The 22,061-nt window shown below is 39.8% G+C and overlaps 1 protein-coding gene across 2 annotated transcripts in view; it reads right to left on the bottom strand.

Annotated features, from left to right (window-relative positions):
• The window catches only part of Cobl (cordon-bleu WH2 repeat protein), a 232,547-nt gene that overhangs the window by 127,741 nt on the left and 82,745 nt on the right, over positions 1 to 22,061 (bottom strand). For both annotated transcript variants that reach the window (XM_028777526.1, XM_028777534.1), the window contains exons 2-5: positions 20,090 to 20,293; positions 10,991 to 11,201; positions 8,773 to 9,001; positions 2,736 to 2,833 (exon numbers count right to left, since the gene is read on the bottom strand). In XM_028777526.1, coding sequence (XP_028633359.1) covers positions 2,736 to 2,833; positions 8,773 to 9,001; positions 10,991 to 11,201; positions 20,090 to 20,293 — 742 coding nt within the window. The remainder of the gene's footprint in view (positions 1 to 2,735; positions 2,834 to 8,772; positions 9,002 to 10,990; positions 11,202 to 20,089; positions 20,294 to 22,061) is intronic.

The raw sequence follows: 22,061 nt of genomic DNA, 5'->3' as shown, positions 1-22,061 counted from the left end.
ACACACACACACACACACACACACACACACACACACACACACACACACTGAGCAACCCAGTAGAGACAAGGCTGAGTAAGCAACTGGATGATGTCTAGAGCAGAAATATATTTAAATAAAACAGTAATAAATGAAAGATGAGGTATATAAAAAGTGATAAATGAACTTAGAAGTCAAAAGCACAAAAGACAAGCTAGATATTCTTATAATGAATAGGGCAGATTGTGTATCACCAGTGACTCTTTCCCTGACAGGTCCTGGGTTCCTGGTGTTTGCCCTTCCCACTGTCAAAAGTTTGAGGGTCTCTACAGTTGAGTCTCCAGTGGAGAGATGAGGATACCAACCTACCTTCAAAATTTTTGACCCAGAATTGTTCCTGTCTAAAAAAATGCAGGGACAAAAGTGGAGCAGAGATTAAAGGAAAGGTCATCCAGTGACTGGCCCAACTTGGGATCTATTCCATGAGGCAGCCACCAAACCCTGACACTATTACTGATACTGTGCTATGCGTGCAGATAGGAGTCTAGCATGGCTGTCCTCTGAGAGTCTCTACCAGTAGCTGACTAAGACAGTTGAAGATACAGCTAACTACTGAACTAAGGTAAGGGACCCCTATGGAAGAGTTAGGAGAAGGATTGAAGAATCTAAAGGGGATGGCAACCCTATATGAAGAACAAGTGTCAACTAACTCAGACCCCTGGGAACTCCCAGAGACTAAGCCACCAACCAAAGAGCATACATAAGCTGGTCTGTGGCCCCTAGCACATTTGTAGCACAGGACTGCCTTTTCTGGCCTTAGTGGAAGAGGATGTGCCTATATCTGTAGAGACTTGATGCCCCAGGGAAGGGGGATGTGAGAAGGATTAGGGGATGTGTTGGTGGGGGAGCACCCTCTCAGAGGCAAAGGGGAGGAGGGATGGGGTGAAGAACTCTTGGAGGAGGGACTAGGAAGGGGGCTAACATTTGGAATGTAAATAAATAACAAAATTAAAATTAAAGAAATTAGAGGCTCTCTAAACCCCAAGCTTTCACAGTTGCTTTACTAGCTAAACCAAATGTTCCCCTAGCCTTATATCTTGCTTTATCTGCTGGGGATTGCATCTCAGTGAGGGAGTTGCAGAATCAGCTAGATCTAAGGTGAGGGATAGGGAATTAAGGTTTTATTATGAACTGGTAACCAAGGGGACGGCAGAAAACACAGTCCCAGCAAGTTCATCTAAACAATACCAGGAACAAAAACACAATTAAGAGCCCTGAAGAATTCTGTTCTTTAATTTCATTTATACTTGACATGAAAGGAAGAGGCCAGGAAAGGAAGGGGAAGAACAGGAGGGGGGTGGTGAGCTACTTAAGAATAAAAAGATCTCACTAATGAGACATACCCTGAGCACAAATTTTCAAAGAACACAGACAAACAGGATAAAGAGCACAAATATATATAATTACATACCTCATCCTTCACAAAGCAGAATGAGAAAACCATTACAAGGTTTCAGGAGGAAGAGAGAACAGGCTGTGCAAGCTTTAATGATATGAGAGTTTGGCTGTTCGGTGTCTGGAAATTCATGTAGCAATCTAGTAGAAGGTGCTGGTTGCCACCACAGTTGGGCAGAGCTTGGTATAGCTCAAGGACACCGGGCAAAGCACCTTAGGTTTTAGCACCATCACCACCAGCAAGCACAGGGTAAATCATAATACTAAGACTGCAGGTTCAGAAGGAAAGAGCCGATGTCTATATAGCACAGAGATGCAAGTCTACGAAGCTGAGCTGAGAGGTCTCCTCACCTCACAGATGGAAAGCCTGTTCCAACTCAGAGAGTGATGTTGATGTCAATTATTTATATTGGTCTTTTCTTTGTAAATATGATGCATGTGTGGTATTTGTGTGTCTCACATACACATGTGTCTGGCTTTCTACAAGTAGCTGGGAATCTAAACTCAGTTTTTTATGTTTGCAAAGCAAACACTCTCACTCACTGTGCTGTTACTTTAGCCTCAGCTTTGTATTTTTGAGCCATACTTATTATCAAGGAACAGATATCAAGGAACAGATAAGTAAAATACACTTATTAAAAGAATACAATAGCGTTATTGTGTTCTTTGCCAGATAATTAAAAGGTATTTATGATTTTGAGGCTCTTATAACTGAATAGAAAAATAAAGCTCTTCATTTTAGCTCTTTGTCCTATGACTTTAACTTATTATATAATATTGCATTTTTATTATGAATATAAAGACTTATTGAGCAAAGGATAACAAGATAAAAAACAATTATAATGCTCTGTGATTTTCAATCATGTTAAAAAGGTTTAAAAAAAATTTAAAAACTACAGAAAATGGGGCAGTTCGAGAACAGATACAAATCGTCTTTATTTCAACCCCTTTGAACTTCCTACTTTAAGCTGGAAAGCTGGAATCATTTGCATGGACACTGACCATGATATTTAAACTTAATAATGCAAGATTCACTCATTCACATCCCCAAGAGCTGTGTGCTGAGTTTCACAGCATGCCATCTGAATGTGAGCACTCAGCAGGATATGGCTGAGGAGTGAGTCCAGAGGCTTTCTGCTCTACCAGTGAGTAAACACGTTCACTTAAATGACTGCCTTAAGCCTCTAGGGAAGACTCAGTATCACTAAATAGAATTATTTTTAAAACTCCCGAGACAGGTGCAGTAGAAATATTGTGAGAAACTCCTTCATATCCCACAGACTCAATTGCATGTGACTTACCTTACTGTTGCTCCTTTTATTAACTTTGAAAAATCCAAGAAATTTTCTCTTCTCTTTATCTGTTTCATCATTGCCAAGTGACGATTTCCTGAACATTTCTGGAGGGAAAAAAAAAAGTAGTGCTGTTATTTTTCAGCATTTGAAACATGAGATTAAGTACTTCACTTGTTAAAACCTTAACTGAATCCTTTAATCTGTTAGTTCTAAGAAGAAAATCATCACGATTTCCTTCAAAGCCTTCCGTGCTACCTCAAAGCCCTCCCGTCCACAGGAAATCAGATGAAGTTCTTATACAGGTTTTTAACGACTAAAGCAGCATTTTCTCTGAGAGTGGCTTTGTCCTTGTGGAAGATGAAAAGAGCTGAATCAATGGATGCTCAATAGCAATGCTTTTCAAGAGAAGCCTCATGCAAACTGTGTTGTTTTACATTTGCCAATAGCTGTATTAATGATAGATAGGTAAACTTCAATTATATTTTTATCTTGTCAAAAATAATTAAAATATTATCATTATACTACAGCCCATATGAATGTGACTGATGTTTACTGATTCTGCAAAGGCAGAGTTCACTTGTGGCTGGCAGTGCTTCTCCGTTTGGAGTACTTGAACATTTGGACCACTTAAAGTTCGAAATGCAACAGATGCCTGCTGCTGCCCAATCAAACAGCATTGCTCCAAGGGCTGTGACATCTGTGCAAAAACCATCTGCCTTAGGGGGTATAAGTAAGGTAAAAACGCCAATTAAATCATGAAGACCCTGTTCTTTATCAGAACATGGGGAAACAGTGAAAGAAACTTGGTTACTGTTTGAACCAGGTCTCCAGAGGTTCTGTTCATCATTTTTTTTCTTTCTTCTATATTTAATTAAAAATGTGATTTATTTTGGTTTATGTGTATGAGTGTTTCCCTGTAATACATGCCTGTGTACTATGTGCATGCCTGATGTCCACAGAGGCCCAAAGAGAACATCCAATCCTAACAACTGGAGGTACAGATGTTTGGGAGCAGTGTATATGATTTGGGAACCAAACCCAGATCCTCTGAAAGAATAGTAAGTGTCCTTAGCCACTCAGTTGTCTTCATTCCTGTCCCAGAACATTTCCTTTTTAGGAATATATTCTCCTACTTGCCTCTTCTGGGCTTTCATTCACCCTGCCCTTCTCTTCCAACACATAAAGATACGAGTGAATCAAGAAAAACAAACAAAAACAAAAGACAGGTATTTGTAAAGGGTAGAAAGATCAATTTTCCCAGATCAAACAGCAGGACAGGCAGACCTCTAGAACACTGATGGAAGTATTCCCTTGTGGAATTTGACAAACTGTCATGAGCATATTAACCCAAATCCAGCAAACATCCATTAATGTTTTAGTCTAGTGTTGTGTGGTTTCATATCTAAGTTAAAGAAGAACATAAAAGTCAATGCATTTAAAAATATGTACGAAACGCACTCTCTACTCAACAAAACCAAAGCCAGGCCTGGTGGTTCTTAAACCATCCTAGAGGAAGCAAAGCTTTTGTCCTATTTGGGCAGGCCAGGGCACTTAATGACATGCAAGAGGCTTAGCTAAGGAGATTAGTGGGCTCTTATTCACACAACAACCAAACCGAAGGACTTACTTACATGATGCAGCTGTACAGATATACATGCACATACATAATTATAAGTTAATCACATCAAACCCCTTACTCAGTGTAGAATTAGGAAGAAAAAAAATCTTACACCACAGAATAATATCATATCCAAAATATGGCATGTATCAACATGTCTATTTCTAGTTTATATTAGTTTTGCAATTGAATGGTATATGACTAGAATATATTAAAATTAATAACACTGTAAAAACTCATAGATAAACAAGAAAGAAAATATGTTACTATCACACAGGCAGTACTACAGTACCCGTGAAAATGATAAATTGAAAGCAAGCTGAATCTTTTGTTTCTCTCCCTTAATTGAAAGTGACTGGTCACAGGACTCAGGCCACCTCATAAAGAAGAGTTATGATGACCCTGGCACCAGAACCATGCTGTTTGGAAAGGGGGCTTCTCCTGCTATTCTCTAACAACTGTATAGTGCAGTAGGGCCTCATATTTCACTGCCCCAACCTAGACCTCAAGCTGATAATATATTTTTAAAGGCTTTGCCTATGGATTGATCAAAGACATCTAAGAGGTTCCTGATACTAGACAAACACTATAGAAAGATGACAGCAAAGGAAGAGGAATCTCTCACTGGCATCAGGCTAAAAGTCTCCATAGATGGCTAAGCTGTTGCACCAGGGCAGTAAGCTGTAGACACATAGATTTCCCTGGAGAGCATGTGCTTTATGATGAACGATCATGAATGTGAGCTTATTTTCAAGGCTCACATTTAATCTTCAAGAAAGCACTTCCTGTTTGGACTCATGAAAGTGATGGAGATGATGATGAAGGTAAGTTGGGTGACAGCGGGGATGGAGAAGGTGGAAGTCCAAAGCAGCTGTTGGTCTAGATGGGAAAGTGGAAACTGGGCAGTTCCATGGCCACTGAACAAGTCTCTGGAAGATAACAGGTGGGACCTCCCACATGGTCCAAGTGGGCATTAGCATCATATCTTATCTCTAAGGTACAGTCACCATCACTAGACTCTAGACTTGTGAGTAAGGGAAGCAGTAGTAAAGCTCCCTTCTCCTCAGCCCCAGTCTGCCCAAATCCCCAAGCATAATCTCCTAGGATGGCTACAGTGGTCATTTACGTGTGTGTCCTGTTCAGGACAATTGTGCTCCTTAAGGGAGAACGCGTGTGTGAAAAATTCTGTTGCTGAGGCAGGTTGACTATGGGCTGGTAAATGGGGCCTCTCAGCCCCAGCACTCAGACAATCCACAGCAGGCTGGGATCCATGCAAATGCTACATTTTCTTTCATTAATTTAAAAAACAAAAAACAAATTTGCTATCACATACTCTAGCAAAAATAACAAACCTTCTGTCAAATATAAAAACTCATAGGAATATTAGACTTTTAGTGTGTGTGTATATATATATATATATATATATATATATATATATATATATATATGTTTATATGGGTATGTGGAAAGTCTAAAAGACTCATTAAAATCACAATTCACATGTGTATATGTTTATATGTATATGCTTCTGCAAATTTGTAAAAATAAAAGCAGGTAAATATATGTTGCTGCCTCTTCATAAATATGTGTATGCACATGTATATAACATGTATATAACAGACAACTTATAAATAAGGGTGTCAAATTTGAACTAATCCTTTGCATCCCTATATTTCTATGATACATAGGGGTCAATTTCAATCCAAACTGGTGGATACTCTATTAGGTAGGAAGCACAAAAGAAAGAATAAAAGACAAGTTGAGGCAATAGGAACTAGAGTTATTTCTGTATACATCACTTTCACCTGAAATTCTGAGCTACAGAATTTCTGTCTTCAACATTCTCAGCCATTTCCATGAGTTAAAGTCACAGGAAATTCTCACACAAAGTAATTCTTGTCTTAAAAAAAAAAACAAGACAAAACAAAAAAAACCAGGGAACTAAAAACTGAAATCATAACCTCAAATCAACCCAGCAAGCCCCCTCCCTTCCCCAAAGTGCCTCGAGCCAAACTCAGTTCCTTTGAGGTCTGACAGACAGACACATCACCTCCGTGCACCCTCCCATCTGGAGCCATGCAGAGTGCAGCCTGTGAGCTCACTGTACCTTGCCAGCTCAGGGAAGGCTCAGACTGCGTTTTGGTCAGAAGAACTGGAAAAGGCAGATGATGAGAAAATGAGAACAGCTTGGAGGTCTTCAGCAGCCCAAATCAAAGATCTAACTACTCCCTCAGCCTCAAGTGTGGGTTACACCACCCACAAAAGAGACAAAGGCATATGCAGAGCTGGCCTGTACCTCCAGGCATGGGCTCTTAGTCCCAGCAACAGGCTGCTATGCCTGCTGTGAGCACAGGGGGCAGCAGAGCCTTGGAATTCTTCAAGCTGCTCTTCAGTGTCCAGACAGCAGAGGCACAGTAACCTCTAGTGGCCATCTCCCCTTTCTCCATCAGCTGCAGGGATGAGCAAAAGAAGGCTACCTCCTGCCCGCTAGCCCTTTGCAAAGGCACCCCATACACGCTCTAGAAGTTCTGCTGGTCAACTTCAGAAGAGAGAAAGGTTGTCCAGGACACCCTCTGGAAAATTCTTTCTTCTTAGATGTTTAGTAGTCAGCACGATGAGGTACAGACATGTGGCAGGATGGTTGGTAACCAAGGTTACCAAAAGAGGCATGTTATAGGTAAAAGGCATACAGCTTGCCTTGCGTTTGGAGGCCTGCCCACCATGGGGCAGGGAAATAGATTGTCACGGCAGTGGACAGTGAGTAGTGTACTCAGGGTATTTGGAGTAGCTAGTTCCAGGAAAGAGCAGAAATGCTAATTGGCTGCATTTTGTGTTCAGAAGTGCTCAATGCCAGTAGATTGTAAAAGCTATGCTAGCCCTGCTGAAGGCTTCAACTTTCATGTCTCTAATAACTGGGAGCAGTGGGGTTTCTCCTGAGGGTCAGGCTTGTATGGCTTCTCCAGGAAGCAGTTTGACTTCTGTTCTTTAAGCTATGTCCAAGCACGGTGTGTAACAGAGGCCTCTGTGTGCAAGCCTTTCACTGATTTCTAAACATAGGACAGGTTTTTTTTTTTTCTTTTGCCTTCCCTTTCCTTCCTCTTTGTAGAAGAGATTTTCTTTTCCTTTTGTATTTTTTTCCTCTAAAATATCCCATAATCCAAATTTAAGCATAACCAGACAAACACACTCATAGCAACTGGGTCTGTGCCACTGATGCTGGGAGTCCTGTCTGTGCGTTTAAGAGATGCTGGTTGGGAGATCAGGTATGAGGCCCTGCGTTTACTCTTAAGTACTACAGCATCAGCAGCAATAAACTTAACCAGATGTAATACTCTGTAAGAGCACTCTTTTCAGGAGGCTATTCCATTTATCTTACACTACCTTTCTTCTATGACAGGTGAGAGGATGAATACAGAATCCCCAGGAAAGGTAAAATATGGTCTCGACCCATAGGAGACAGCATGACCACTGTTTTCACAATATATTTGCTAATAAGGAAAAACACATTTTTAGAAGAAATTATCTAAAGAGCTGCATCTTAAAGGCTAGAGAAGAGCAACTACATATCTTTAAAAGTTCAATTGATCTGGAGAATAAATAACAAGTAACAGAGATAGCTGTCATGTTAGTCTGCCCAGTTTTGTGAGGGTCCCCTGCAGGTAGTCATGGCTGCTCTGAGTTCATGATAGCAACAGCTACGTCACAAGGACAGAGTTCCACAGCACACCTGAAAATCCATCTTAAAGCTATAAAATCAAGGACTATCAATTATGTTTTTGTCTAATAGTTAACTAAAAATCAAAACCATTATGCCAATCAGAAAAATGTAAATACATGATATACTGCCCTGTAGCAACATTACACAGGGGCCACCACTCGACTATGCTAATGATTGTGCTGCATAGCACCAGCAGTAAACTAGTATAGAATTTGTCTGCAGGACTGATCACAGGAGTCAGAATTGGTTGCTTTGAGAGGTCAATGTGCTTCTGGAAAGTGATCCTAGATTCAAGCAGTGGCCAAAGCCTGAGAGCAAAGACAACAGAAGCAAAACTCACACAATGTTCTAAGTAGTCTCTGAGCAGGGACAGCAAAAGGTGTACTTGTTCCTCGCTGTTTTTATTTGCTTTTACTTCTTAGAGCTCAGAGGAAGACAGAAGGCCAAAGGGATTTGCAGATGTAGGGGGAAAGAGGCATACTTAGCACTGTAGGATTTGACAACAACCTATATTCTTCTTTTGCCTATTTCATCACTGGAGAAAATCCCAGGTGCCTGAAGCTTCCCATATCTATCTCTAGATAGTGTTCCTGACAGCTACAGGGAAAGAATACAGGTTTGTGTGTATATCTTTTGTCCCAGTCACTACATATCAGGGCATGTGCAATGTGGCCACATCAGAGTATGTATAATGTGGCAAGTCTCACCTCTTCTGTTGTCCCAGGCATACAGCTCCTTGATCCCTAGTTCATTCAGGGACTTGGACAGCTCCAGCTCTTCCCCAGCAGCATTGTCCCTGAGCAAAACCACATGATCTGGGCTGACCTCACACTTCGCACAGATGACCGGCAGAATATTCTGCAGTGGCACCTCAGGGCTCACCCGCACGACAGCTTTCTGTGTTCTCAGGTAGTTCACTACCAGACGTACTGATTTCTGAAATAACACATCAGACATACAAATTCTATGAGTGCATCTTCCTGCAATTGCTTTAAATTCTGTTTTAATTCTAGGATTGAGTATGGTAGGACCTCAAATTTCCAGGACCCAGTCCCTGATCTTTTTTCCACAAAGTTCACAAAGTTGGTGGGTTCTGGAAAGAATAGCATAATGAATACTGGAAAAGAAATGTATAAAATATTAGATGTTTGCTAGGTCTCTCGTATTAATTGGCAACTGCTAAGTAACAAGGAGAAACTGACATAAGTGAGATATCTAAATTTAAATTCTGTGAGTGTTCAGTCTTTCACAGATTCTGGTTAGACTTGAACACAAATCATTTATATATTTTCCCCCAAAAGAACGGTGTTTGTGATAGGAATAGTTTTAAGAATAAGTTTTGTAACACAAAAAATGCTGAAGAGGCCAAAATATCACATACAAATGTGAATATATATGCTTATAAAGACATTATATATAAATACATATAAGGCATATATAGACTTATGTGTGAATACAGATATATGCATATATACATTCATGCACTATATTTTTTATATTAAGCCAGAAATGCATTTAATTTTTCTCAAATACCAGTCATGATAATCAGAAAGAATTTGCTGATTATAAGTATCTATAGTGACTCTTAGTGGCCCATCAAAACCTTGTAGGAGTCAAAGCTTCATGCAGACTACTCCAATTTACCCTCACTGTTTCCCACAGGGTACAAAGACCTTGCAAAGGTCAAGGTAGCATGTGTGAAGAGTGACAGATGAATGCCATGGTCCCCTTGGATTCTGAGAAGCAGGCTTAGTGGACTTAATGAGATGGAATTTAGAAGAAATATGGGGCACTGCTCCCACCAGGGATTCTGCAAGAGGAACTATGTACAAAACTTCGCTTAATCTCCCTGGAGTTCAGGCAGTTAAGAGACGCCACAGGATGTGAAGAGGTCCCTTCTCCATGAAACACTGGTTATGTTTGAAGTGCAATTGAGGTTCTCCTACAGACTTAGGATGGAAAGGAACCAATTACATGTTACTAATCACTGAAAACTAGAAATTCATAGGAAACAAATTACTGCCAGTTTTCAAAGCAAGTTTTGAGCATATCTTTCAAGAATCTGATCTGGCTAGTACTTAACTAGCCTTAACTAGAGCCTTAAGTCCATGCTCAAAAACATTACAAAGCCATGTAAGAATTTGGAATTAATTTTACTTGATCATTTATGGCTCTAATAAAATGACAACTAAGACAGTCCCTGGTTGTAACAGTATAAATATTCCTGAAAATATTTTTTTAAGGATTTAAACAATATTTTGATCATATTCTTTCCTCTTCCCCAACTTCTCACAGCTTCTTCCCACTTCTTATTTCCTACTCAACTTCATATTTCCCCTCCCCTCTTTCAGAACCAAAAGAAAACAAAGAGCAAGAGTCAAAAATCAAAACAATTTTTTTCTAATGGGCCTATCTCCTCTATCTCCCCTCTCTCTCTCTCTGTAAATTCTTTTACACAGCTGTGCTTCCTGAAGCCATACATGTCAAGAAAGCAGTCAACAGTTAATAAGTAAAACTCAATAAACCCAAGAAATCTATTTCTTGATTATATTAGCTAGATTCCAATATAACTACACAGGACCTGTGACTATCATTTGGTAAAATGAAGATTTAGGAACATTTACATCCTCAAGAAGGTTCTGATGGTTAGCTTGTCCTACAACAATTCTATTTGTATAATATAGAAAGGACCAGTATTACAACAATAAACACTAGTAAATTTGGAAAGTTCTATCTCCTGCAAGCAAACCCAGTTAGTACCTGGTATAATAGTATCAGTTATACTTGGTATAAAAGAAGAAACCTCAATAGAGAGCTGTGTGTTTGGTACTCAAAGAGCACCACTGGCCTCTCTAGCAGTCCTGCACATTCATATACAAATATACATCTCTGTATGTTCTTAGATACTACATAAGCACCACTGACCTCAGGAGCCTTAGTTAGACCAGGCTTAACTTTTTCTTCAGGGACTTTTTCTTTTAGAAATACAGTATGTACATTCAAGGACCCAATCAACGTATTTGGCTTAAAACTCAAAGGCTGTTGGGTCTCAGAAGACCAGATCTCTAGGACATGGTGAGAAGGATTCAGGTGGTTCTGAAGGCAGAGTTCAACCAGTAGGTCCATCATTGCATGGCTGAAAAGGAGAAAACAAATCACAGTTATCAAGACTGTCTGTAGGTTCCCTTCTGTCTGTCTGAATAAGGCTGAACAAATGGTCACATGGCTGGATAAGAACGACTAGACTTGTGTAAAAAAGAAGACGGGAAGAAGGAGAGGAGGAGGACAGTAGTAGCAATTTTAAAACTTTTAAGTTCTTATGCATAATTCCATGATGGCATGTTAACCATTTCAGTGCTAACAGTCCATTTTAATAACCCATCAAAATCATAATACATAAAAATAAGAGTTACATTTCTAGTTAGATCCATGGATCTGCTAAGTTAACTAACTTCTATAAGCAAAAGCTATACAGCCTATGGTTCCATGGCACGAATTTTCTCATTATTTGTAAGTGTAAAGAATAAAAAAAAACCCTCTACATTTTAAATTGAAAAAATTGATAGGCACTTTGATGAACAATGAGCCAACAAATTAGATATTACTTAGCAAAAACCGACAGATTCTACCAAGACCAAATCAATGAGAAAGGAGAATCTTGAACATAACAATAACAAATAAAGAGACTGAATCAGTAATTAAGCCCCACCTAAAAGGAAAATCTAAAACTAAAGGCTATGACCAAAAATTATACTGAATATCCAAAGGATACCACAACAATGCTTCTTAAACTCAACAACAGCAACAAAGACTGAGCACCTCCAAACTATAAAATCAGCAAAACAGAGGCTGCCATCCACAACAAACAGGAATGAAAACAAAAATCCTCAATAAAACTATTAATGCAATTCAACAGCATAGTAAAAAAGATTATACCCATGAACAAGTAGAATCTATTCCTGGAATTCAAGCCTGGTTCAATATAAGCATGCAAGTCAATAAATAATGTGATATATCATACTGGCAATATGAACCATAAAAACACACATATACATCTTGATTAGTACTGAAAATATCTCATAAAATTGAATATCTATTCATGAGTTTAAAATATCTTGGCATGATGGATATTTAAAACCTGACTGCAATGCAATAAAAATCCTACACACACACACACACACACACACGCACACACACACACACACACACACACACACACACACACAGAGAGAGAGAGAGAGAGAGAGAGAGAGAGAGAGAGAGAGAGAGAGAAAAAAAAGAGAGAGAGAGAGAGAGAGAGAGAGAGAGAGAGAGAGAGAAAATGTTAAGAAAACAAAGGAGAATTTATAAAGCTTAATTTAGAAAATATAACAGATCTCTTACTTGGGTACTGTGTTACTAGGTCATTTATTTGAAAAGCTATAAAATAAATAAAGTCTAGTCTCTGCTCAGAAAAAACAATCACAGCAATGAGTAGTTGCCTTTGTCCCTCCCTCCTTCCCATTGAGCAAATCCAATGCCAAAAGAATCCCCCAAATGCCCTATTTCTCACTTATTGTAACTAAACAATATCTAGATCATTCAGATTACTCCAAAGAAACACTCACTATTATCTCCAGGACAATGCTTACCATATCTTCTGTGTAAGAGGACATTAACAGCATGTAGCAACCAGTACAACAATATTCCCATGAACCTGGTACCCTGCCTCCCTAGGACACTGGGTACGAGGGACCAAAACACAGTCAACATTCACTTAGAGACTAAAGCATGAGCAGGAGAAACCCTGCAGTGAATTCTAATTCTTCTAGCTTGGATATACACTCACCTTTCTCTCAACACAGAACTTAAAAGTAAAAGGAGAGCACTCACTGACATGCATCATGTACCACAGCAAAACCTTCTGCACAAAGAAATGTCTTAGAAGAGTGGTAAAACAATATTGGATTTTATGTGCTAGTATTGTATTGAAGTTTCTTTTTCATACTTTTTCATTTTGGATGACAGCCTATGATTTACTGATATTGTAGTTGGAGATGTAAATTCTTTTGTTGCTGTTGTTGAAGAGTTTAAGAAGCATTCTTTGAATACTTGGTATAATTTTCTATTCAAAAATTATTGCATTTATTTTATGTATTCATTTATTTTATGCATATATAAAATAACATAAAACAATGCATTTGGATCCAGGTCTTCATTCTTGATGATGCTTCATTGTCTCTCTGGTAGCCTAGAACTACTATACATCACCCTTTGTTCCAATATGATCAATGAGAACAGTCATTTTGGGGTTTCTACAAGCTGATGGTTCTGGACTCAAGGTATACCCAGGTTTCTGGATACTGATTCCAGCTTGTCTCCATTAACCTCTCTGAGGAATCCATTTCAACTACATAAATGTATGAATATAAACTTTAAAAAAACCCACATAGCTCCTGACTACTACCATCCAAACATTAAGGTCCGAAACACAGTTCTTTGTCCATTGCAGAGAACATACCCTCTTGCCTTAGCAGAAGCCAGTACATGCAACTATGTATTGACAGGATTCATCAATTAGACCAATGTATATAACTAGGTGTTCAAATCTCAACTTTAGATGTCAAATGATATTTCGAAATCAGCTGACCCAATCCCTATGTAATACTGTCTGTCCTCTGTCCAGCCAAGTCACCAAGGAAAAGATGTAGTTCTCTTAGAAAATGTCTTTCTAAGAAAGTTGCAGTTACATTTCAACATTCAAGGGTGAAAACAGTTATCAACAACCAATAACCTACCTACTCCAACTTATTATTAAGCAGAGGGAGAGAGGAGAGGCACAGAAACAAACAGAGCAAACCCCAAAACTCCGAAGACTATAGAACACGATAAACTAGCCATGGGTCACCATGCATCTTGCATTATGCAAAGAGCACAGTCATGAATTCAGCCTTGAAAATCAAATATGTCCACATAACCTTCCTGGTGGCTAGAACCTACACTCAGCTCAGCTCAGTCAATATGGAAAGGTAAGGAAGTTGGGGCAGATAGCTCCTCATAAGCTCCTTTAGTACCCCTAGCTGGTCCAGATTGCCATAACCATCCTTTACTGTGAGAGCCCTGGTAGAGCTGTCTCCTGAGGACTGAATTGGGAACTCTAATGAAAACCTGGGTCCATGAAAGAAAACACAGGACACTGTTTCAATTTATTCCACATCACGAGTGGGTTGACACTTCATTTAAAAGAGGATTCTCACTGGTATGACTAGTCATGACTTTGTCACTATACATTCCACAGGAGCCAGTGTGAAACAAAGTGTAAGAGGACCAGGTCTTTTCCAGTTTGTAACACACCTGTTAAAATGCTATTGGATGGCAGTTGGAAAACAAACAAACAAACAAAAAAAAAACCCCTCTAAGAAGCATCTCATAAAACTTCTTTGGTACTCCTGGAGAAACTTATCCAGAAAGGGAAAGACAACCATCTGCATATTGACAATGCCAAAGAATGAACAAAAGCACTACAATCCCCATGGGGTTTTATTACAGATCTAGCAGATCCCAACTTGCCTTTTGTTGTCTATGAACAAAGAACTGATGACTTTATTAATTGGGTGTTATGTATATGCCTCCACATGGTCTTAGTAGGTCACTGTGTCACAGAGCCAGAGAGAATTGTTGAAAGACTAGCAAAGCTTGGCCACTCCCCATCGTTCTCACCACCTGCTGAGTCTGGCCTCCTTTCACCATGATCTCCTAGAGAAGTCCTGGCCTCTGGTCCACAGCTTTCCTGACAGCATCCTCTGACCAAGAACTAGTAGTGTCTTTCCTGTGGCGGTGTTCTATTAGAGGAAACTCACATAGCCTGTGTGAGATCCTACGATCGCTATGCATGGCCTCTCTGAGCCAGGAAAACTGGATGCATTGCTTTGTGCCTCGGTTTCCTCACTGTGGGACAATAGGATAGAGCCCAGCTTAGAGAGTTGCTGGAGACTTCTATGAATTAATAGCTTCAAGATACTAAACAGTGTCAGCCCAATAGCAGGCACTATGTCACTGCTTGCTAAGTACATGACACTTCACTGCTCTTTTCCATGTGAATTTCAAACAGCTTTGGCAGAGGATCACGATCTGTATTTGACTGAATGCCACACCACCCTGCTCTCAGCAAGTGACATCAGACCCTTAAATTGTAAAATATTTTCCCCCATCTCCAAGGAATGAAAAAACTCAGCAATCAGACATATTCAGAATGTCAAAGGCAGGGTCAGGCATGTTAGAAAGTTATAAAATGCTAGAGATGGCCCCAGTGATGGCGCCATAAGACCCAGGAACCTGGATAAAATATGCAAATATTCCTCTGTAGCACTTGTGTATCTAACCACCATTAATGTGAAATCACAAGCTTAACAGAAGAAAAAATATTACAGTTAAAACGGGGGAGTGACCACCCCAAAAACAAGCAAGCTGAGCTAGAGGGCTCACCTAAAACTTACCTTAAAAATTAACTTAAAATTTCTTTTAATTTTTTCTCCCATTTATCATCCATGGCTTTTTTTTTCCAGCTGCTTTGCCCTTTGCTGCACAGTGTCTTTTAACATTCATAACACAGAGATGAGACTGTTTCTGGGTACTTGTTATAAACTCTAACTTTAAATTTGAAACGTGAGTAGAACTTTTAATAAACTTCTTTCTCTTAAAAGAATGTTGGTTTCTAAATGTATACAAAGTTCAAAAAATGGTTTTGCCTAAGTCAGTGACTTCAGTAAGAATAGTAAGAAACTGGTCTTCTGCCTTATATGGCTATTTTCATAGTCCTACTGAGGAACAGGAAATGAAGGGTCTGTATCACCACTGTAGATATGCTGGTGTCAGAGAGGCCACAAATGAACAACTCTCCTGGAACAGAAGGGATTTCTCTATAGATCAAAGCTTGCTGTTATGCCATACCCTCAGATGCACAGGATAGATAGAAAGGTACTTAAGACACTAGGTCTCATGTGGGAAGAATGAGGAGACCTCTTTGTAGACTATGTATACTACAGTCTCCTTCCTTATGGCATAGGGCCAGTAAGAGCCCAGAATCACTCTCAGGACAGATTGCTATTCGAAGGGCAGAGCCACAAGCGTGCTGTGAGCCGAGAAATTCTCTTTGGGGCTTGTGGAAACACAGTTTGATGGACCTCACCCGTGGTTCTAATTCAGCCAGGCTTGGGTGGGGCTGCAAAATCTATACTGCTTACAAGTTCCCTTGTGCTGTCAATGCTACCAGTGTAGGGGCTCATCTTTAGAATGTCTTGATACTAAATATCAAGACATACACATTTGGAACCTTTGTTGACTGTGTGGATCACTGGGTGCTAGGTATGAAAACTGCTTTCACAGATATATCACAATTTTAAAACAAACAATTTGTATGCATGGCCACATCTTAAGTGTTCCAGTGTGTCCTAGTTTCTTGTATGGACCAAGGCCAGCATGTGGCCCTAAGCAATGGGTGAAGCATACAAAGAGGTCAATGCAGATCCTGAGAGAAAATCCTGTCTGACCGGTTTGTGTGGCATCTAACAGGCAAGGCAACATGCAGTCAAGGTCCTTGGCAGACAGTCTGTACTGAGGATCTTCACCAGAGAACATGTGCAAAATACCAAGTCAAGAACAAGATGGGGGACCAGAAATAGATCCATAGACAAGGGGGTCTGGCAGCCAGATGCAAGACTTGAGATTTCAGCTGAAATCTCAAGTGAGAATCCAGTTTCAAGAGAGCCTAGGTCCTGGTTAACAAAGGCTAGAGCTAGAAGAATGGAGTAAAATGCCAGAGACGAGATTAGTCAAGGCCATGCATCTGTTGCCTGTCTATAAATGGTCTAACTGTTGGGTTAGAGAGAGGTGCAGGCTGCTAACTAAAGAAGCCTGCCCTCTTAAAGCAACTGAACTCTAAAGCCACCTGAAAGGAACATTGGTTGGAATCTTTGATCTGAAGAGAGGAGATAAGCTTAACCTGGGAATCCAGAAAAATCTGGTGTTTGTCCTATCCAATAATGACAACATATGATGTGAATTACCTGAGCAGATGTGGACATGTTCTGCCCTGAAGGTATCCCTTTTCTGACCACAGTAACTCTGGCCCTTTTTAAACTCTGTCCTCATTGTCTTTCACCTGTGTCTTAGAGGTTACCTTTCTTCAGAGTCTACAGAAGTGAATCTCAATCTTCCTAATGTTTCCATCAGTTTCTTGAGTGGTGACCCCCCCAACCATAAAATTATTTTTGTTGCTACTTCCTAATTTCATTTGGCTACTGTTAGAGTTGTAATGTATGTAAATATCTAGTATGTAGGATATCCGATATGCAATCCCTGTGAAAGGATCATTCCACCCCCAAAGGAGCTGCAACCTACACATATAGAAATACTGGTCTATAGTATTCTGTATCCAGCTTATGGGAGAGACGGGTGTCCTTCTATATGATCCTCATTTAGTAGATGACTGTGGTAGACTTGAACCCAACCTAATTACCCTTGAGGAACTAATTTGGGGTGTCTTAAATTCATGTAAATTTTACATGCCACTTTTAATGTTTGCTTTTCCTGTGTTTGAAGAAAATTAGTACTCTGAAGCCAGATTTCTTAGAACTTGTGTAGGCTTCAGCAGAACCACTGCATGTGCAGGCTCCTCTATGTCTCTCTTGAGTCTAGACTCTGTAACACTGACCTGCATTCTTCACTTGACGGCTGCTCAGTGAATGTTCTGCTTTCCCATGCTGGCTGAGATACCCACTACCCAGTGTAATTTATTATTTAGTTTGTAATTTATTATTTAGTTTTTCAGTGGATAGATGAACATTTTCATATTTAATAATCAATCGATCAGGAGCCCACAGAAATGATTATGACCAGTATCCGACCAAGCACAGTACCTTCTACCAAGCTTTGTCACTGAAAACACTTCCTTCCTTTTCTACAATGGCAAGGCTTGGTAATTTAAATGCCAGACCTTTAATCTTGTTAGTTCTTCACAGAAAAAATAGTCTCCTTTATTAGAAGGGAGGGAGGGGGGCTGGAGGGAAGGAGAGAAGGAGAGGGAAAATTGGGTATGGTAATTCCTTTCTTAAAATAATGAGGTTTTTTTTTTTTAATAGCTTCTCTTATAGGCTTAATAACTAGGAAGTGGAAGTCCTTACACGGCTTTACAAGGCTCATGACCTGGAATTCCCTGCACAGGTATGAACTTGTCTATTCTGTGGTGTTTAGGTTCTTAGGGGCAGAATTACAGGACTAAACCCTGGGAGGGATTCCCTCTATTCTGGAAAAAGAAACATTGGCCTTTCTCTGCCAAATGTCCCTTAGCTGTGTGAACCAATGTGGATGTGACTAATTTTCTACACTAAGACGACACAGCCCAACACTGTCAACACTTAAGAGCCTTTTATGAAGCTCCCCCGGGGCTGAGGGGACTGTGCCTTCAAAGATACTCTCTTCACTTGTGCTTCCAATTAAAGCAATGGGGCTGCTGGCTTCCTTCCCACCCGCCATGCAGAGAGCTGGCAGCCCTACTTCTAAAGGCTTGCCAGGCCTTCTTCCTTAGTCAGGAACAGTTCCAAAGCCGATCCTTACATCTTAATATTTAAAACAGAGAGGGGCTTTTATTTGTGTTTTTAAATTCAAGAGCAGCTCAAAAAAAATCAAAACCAACTATGATTTTCAGAATGCGGTCATAAGCACTCATCGACTAGCAGGCTTTCTCCATCAGGAAATACATGGTTCAGGACTGGCTATATTTTGAAAACTGAAGTTTAGGGCAAGATGAGCGTGCTCTTTGCTAAAGCTACTGCTTAAGCAGAAGAGAGAGAAAAAAAAGAATACAAGTCAGGAATCTGATATCAGCCCACTTCTAATTATTAAAGGATAAAGCGTGCCCTCGACTGAAGCAGTGAACAGCCCAGGGACAGAGGCTTCTGGTCTGATGCTGGCTCTTCCTGCCTCTAAGCTTCCCTGCTTAGAAAGAGAATGTTATCTGAATAATTGATAAGGCTCTCAGTAGTCTTGGTAGCAATCTTTCAGAATTGCATGGTGATAACTGCTGCTCTATAGGGAAAAAGGAACTGAGGGCAGAAACAGCACAATGCATTCACTTGAAAGCATTTTTCCAGAAACATTTCTACTTTCTAGGAGAAACTCCACCTTTCCTTGTGCTTGTCAAGCAAGATTCGTGAAACATTATCCAGATCCCACAGTCTAAGAGAAGAGAAAACAGTAACTATCAACTGGAACAATATATAAAACATAACTATACATTTACTGGTAGAATGGCATGCATTCTAAAATCAGTTTTAAATTATGATAGTATAACATACATCTAACATTATAAGGCTTTGTGGGAAATGTGTAGAGAATGTAATCACTGTTCTATAAAATAAACAAACACAATCAGAAACTCTTACAGTTCAGAGTCTCTGAGCTGGGCCTGGGGAAACGCCACTAGGGATTGGTCTCAAGTCCAAACACCTCCTTTGATGCTAATGTGACGAGCTTCTTATATCTGGGACAATGGCTACAAGGAGGAACCCTGCTGAAAAAAAAACTTCTTACACTATGCTGATGATAAGTCGCTCAAAGACAATATAACAGAACCCATTACAACTAAAACATGGTATCTTAGAACCCAAGAATCCAAGTCATGGGTGTATACCATGGCTAAAGGCAATACTCATCAGCATTGTGTTTAATTTTTACATAAAATAATCTTGAAAATGTTTGTACCCCTATAAACTGTGAGCCCAAACTCTACCAGGATAGGCTTGTAGTTCTGGTTCCCCTAAAGACTACAAACAGCCTTGGCTGGGCCAGTAAACCCACACTATTCCCAGTGGGACTATTCTGGATCACCTACCTATATATAATCTTGTACCAATCTGTAGCATGAATTCTAACCTGCGTCAAATTCAATATAAAACTAAGAATAACATGTCCACACCTATCCTTCCTTCTCTTCCCACACACATGAGAAGAAACACAGGAAGCTCCACCCAGATACCAGGATCTTACCTCCCACTGACCATACTCTGCTTCTCCAGTCCACTGGGCAGAACCACAGTGATGTCCACGGTGCTATTCTGCAGTGCCTCCTTCATGTGGACTAGGCTTTGCTGTGAACCCAGTGTGGCATCATGAGGCAGTTTCTGTTCGCTGTGGACATTCTGGGCAGCAGGCTTTCCAGGAGGTGGTGGAGCACGGGCCTTCATCTTCCTTCTGGAAAATGGTAAAACAGAAACACTAGATGAGGGCTTTATGCTTGCCTCCAGATGATTCATCCTCAAAAGTATTTATGGTTGCTTCAGAAATACCTTGAGAGTTTCGGGGTCCTTTTAAAGTTGTACACCAGCAGTCTCCAGTACTAACAGATAATATCTTCAACAAACAAGTAAAAACCAAACCAGTTCAAAGAAACACCATGGGAACATTTTTGTAAGTGTTTTGTAAAAGAAAATCCTAAAAATGTGGTCCCCACTGGAAGCAACGTGTCCTACTTTCTAGCCACTCTGGTTTAGGTGTTAGGTGTGTGCATCTGAGTTTGCTGGCCTGGCCCTTTAGGGATTATACATGCTGGCTCGCCACTAGTAAGTAAGTGGGCATCTAAAGTTTTGCAAAGTTCTTGCTTCCATCCTCTCCAGCTCAGGATCTGGAACCAGTTCTGAGGATCTGGATCAATAAATCTATAATATTGGATGCTCTGGGATCCAATATGTGTGTGTGTGTGTGTGTGTGTGTACATGCCTATTTCAGCCTACAGAAATATGTATATGTTAATAAAATGTTCCTATATAAGCATATATAAAACTATGTGCATATGTAAATGTATACACATTAATTTATGTACTAAATTAGTATACCTTAATTTATAAAGACCCTGTGTATTTTATTATGACAGCAGCCATGATTTACTTAGGAGTACTTCACATTCATTGGGATCTGTTGTTAGAACTTACACAGGTTACCTAACAACCACCTAGTCATTCAGTAGTTACTTTCAAGATCTCAAAATATCTTGCAACCTAGATTGATTTGGAGCCCACATGAAGACCCACACATTCAGTGTCGGGCAGAGGCAGAAACCATGCCCAGTTGACACCCCAGTGCTCTTCCTACCTGCTTTCTCCCTGCCCTGCAGTTATAGCCAGATCCACACAGAGGCAATGAGAGCCCACCATATACCCTGAACTCTCTCACTGACTTTTGCAGGTATATTGGCTTGAACATTCAAAGATATCAGACAGACTTCTAAAAATTTATTCTCAAGAAGCTTGTGATAGGATGGCATAATTTTTAAAGGTGGACAAATTACCTGCAGATAAGTACCAATGGCAGACATATACCAATCAATAAATTAAATAAATAAATAACAGGATGATAAAGTTAGTAAATTATTTTAAAATAATATATTGGCACTAACAGTTAAAGATATAAAACTCAATGTGCAAAGACAGTTTTTTTTAAATAAGCTTCTAAATATTTATTTAGAAAAACAGTTTTAGAGAGGAATACATTATAGCAATAGACTTCTAACAGTCTAGAAAGACACAGAAAACAATGGCCAGTGACAGCGTCTGGGTGACGCCAGATGGGACATGTGCTTTGCTACTGTAATATGTTTTACTTGTAAAACACAAGACATCATTTAGAATTGTGAACAAGCAGGAAATGGGATCCAGAAGAGGCTGTAAACTTCCAGATGCCCCACCATAGTTAACAAAGACTGAAGAATGGCACTCAGTTATTATTCTCTGCTATGGTTGAGTAGTCATAAATCAACTTAAAATAAAACCATAAAATCTGAGTTACAATATTGGCATGTTATGCTATATTTTAACTGTTTTTTCCTCATTTCTTCCTCATTCATAGACATTAAAAACAAAAAGGCCAGGAAGAGTGGTACACTCTTACAACCAGAACACTCAGGAGGTTGATTTAGAAAATAGCTAGTTCCAGGCCAGCTTGTGCTACATAGGTGAGTTTCATG

Source organism: Grammomys surdaster, unplaced genomic scaffold (assembly GCF_004785775.1).
Source record: "Grammomys surdaster isolate TR1022 unplaced genomic scaffold, NIH_TR_1.0 67, whole genome shotgun sequence".
In the NCBI taxonomy this organism is placed as follows: Eukaryota; Metazoa; Chordata; class Mammalia; order Rodentia; family Muridae; genus Grammomys; species Grammomys surdaster.
The sequence above is the reverse complement of the archived record's forward strand: the minus strand, read 5'-3'. Positions and strand labels throughout refer to the sequence as shown.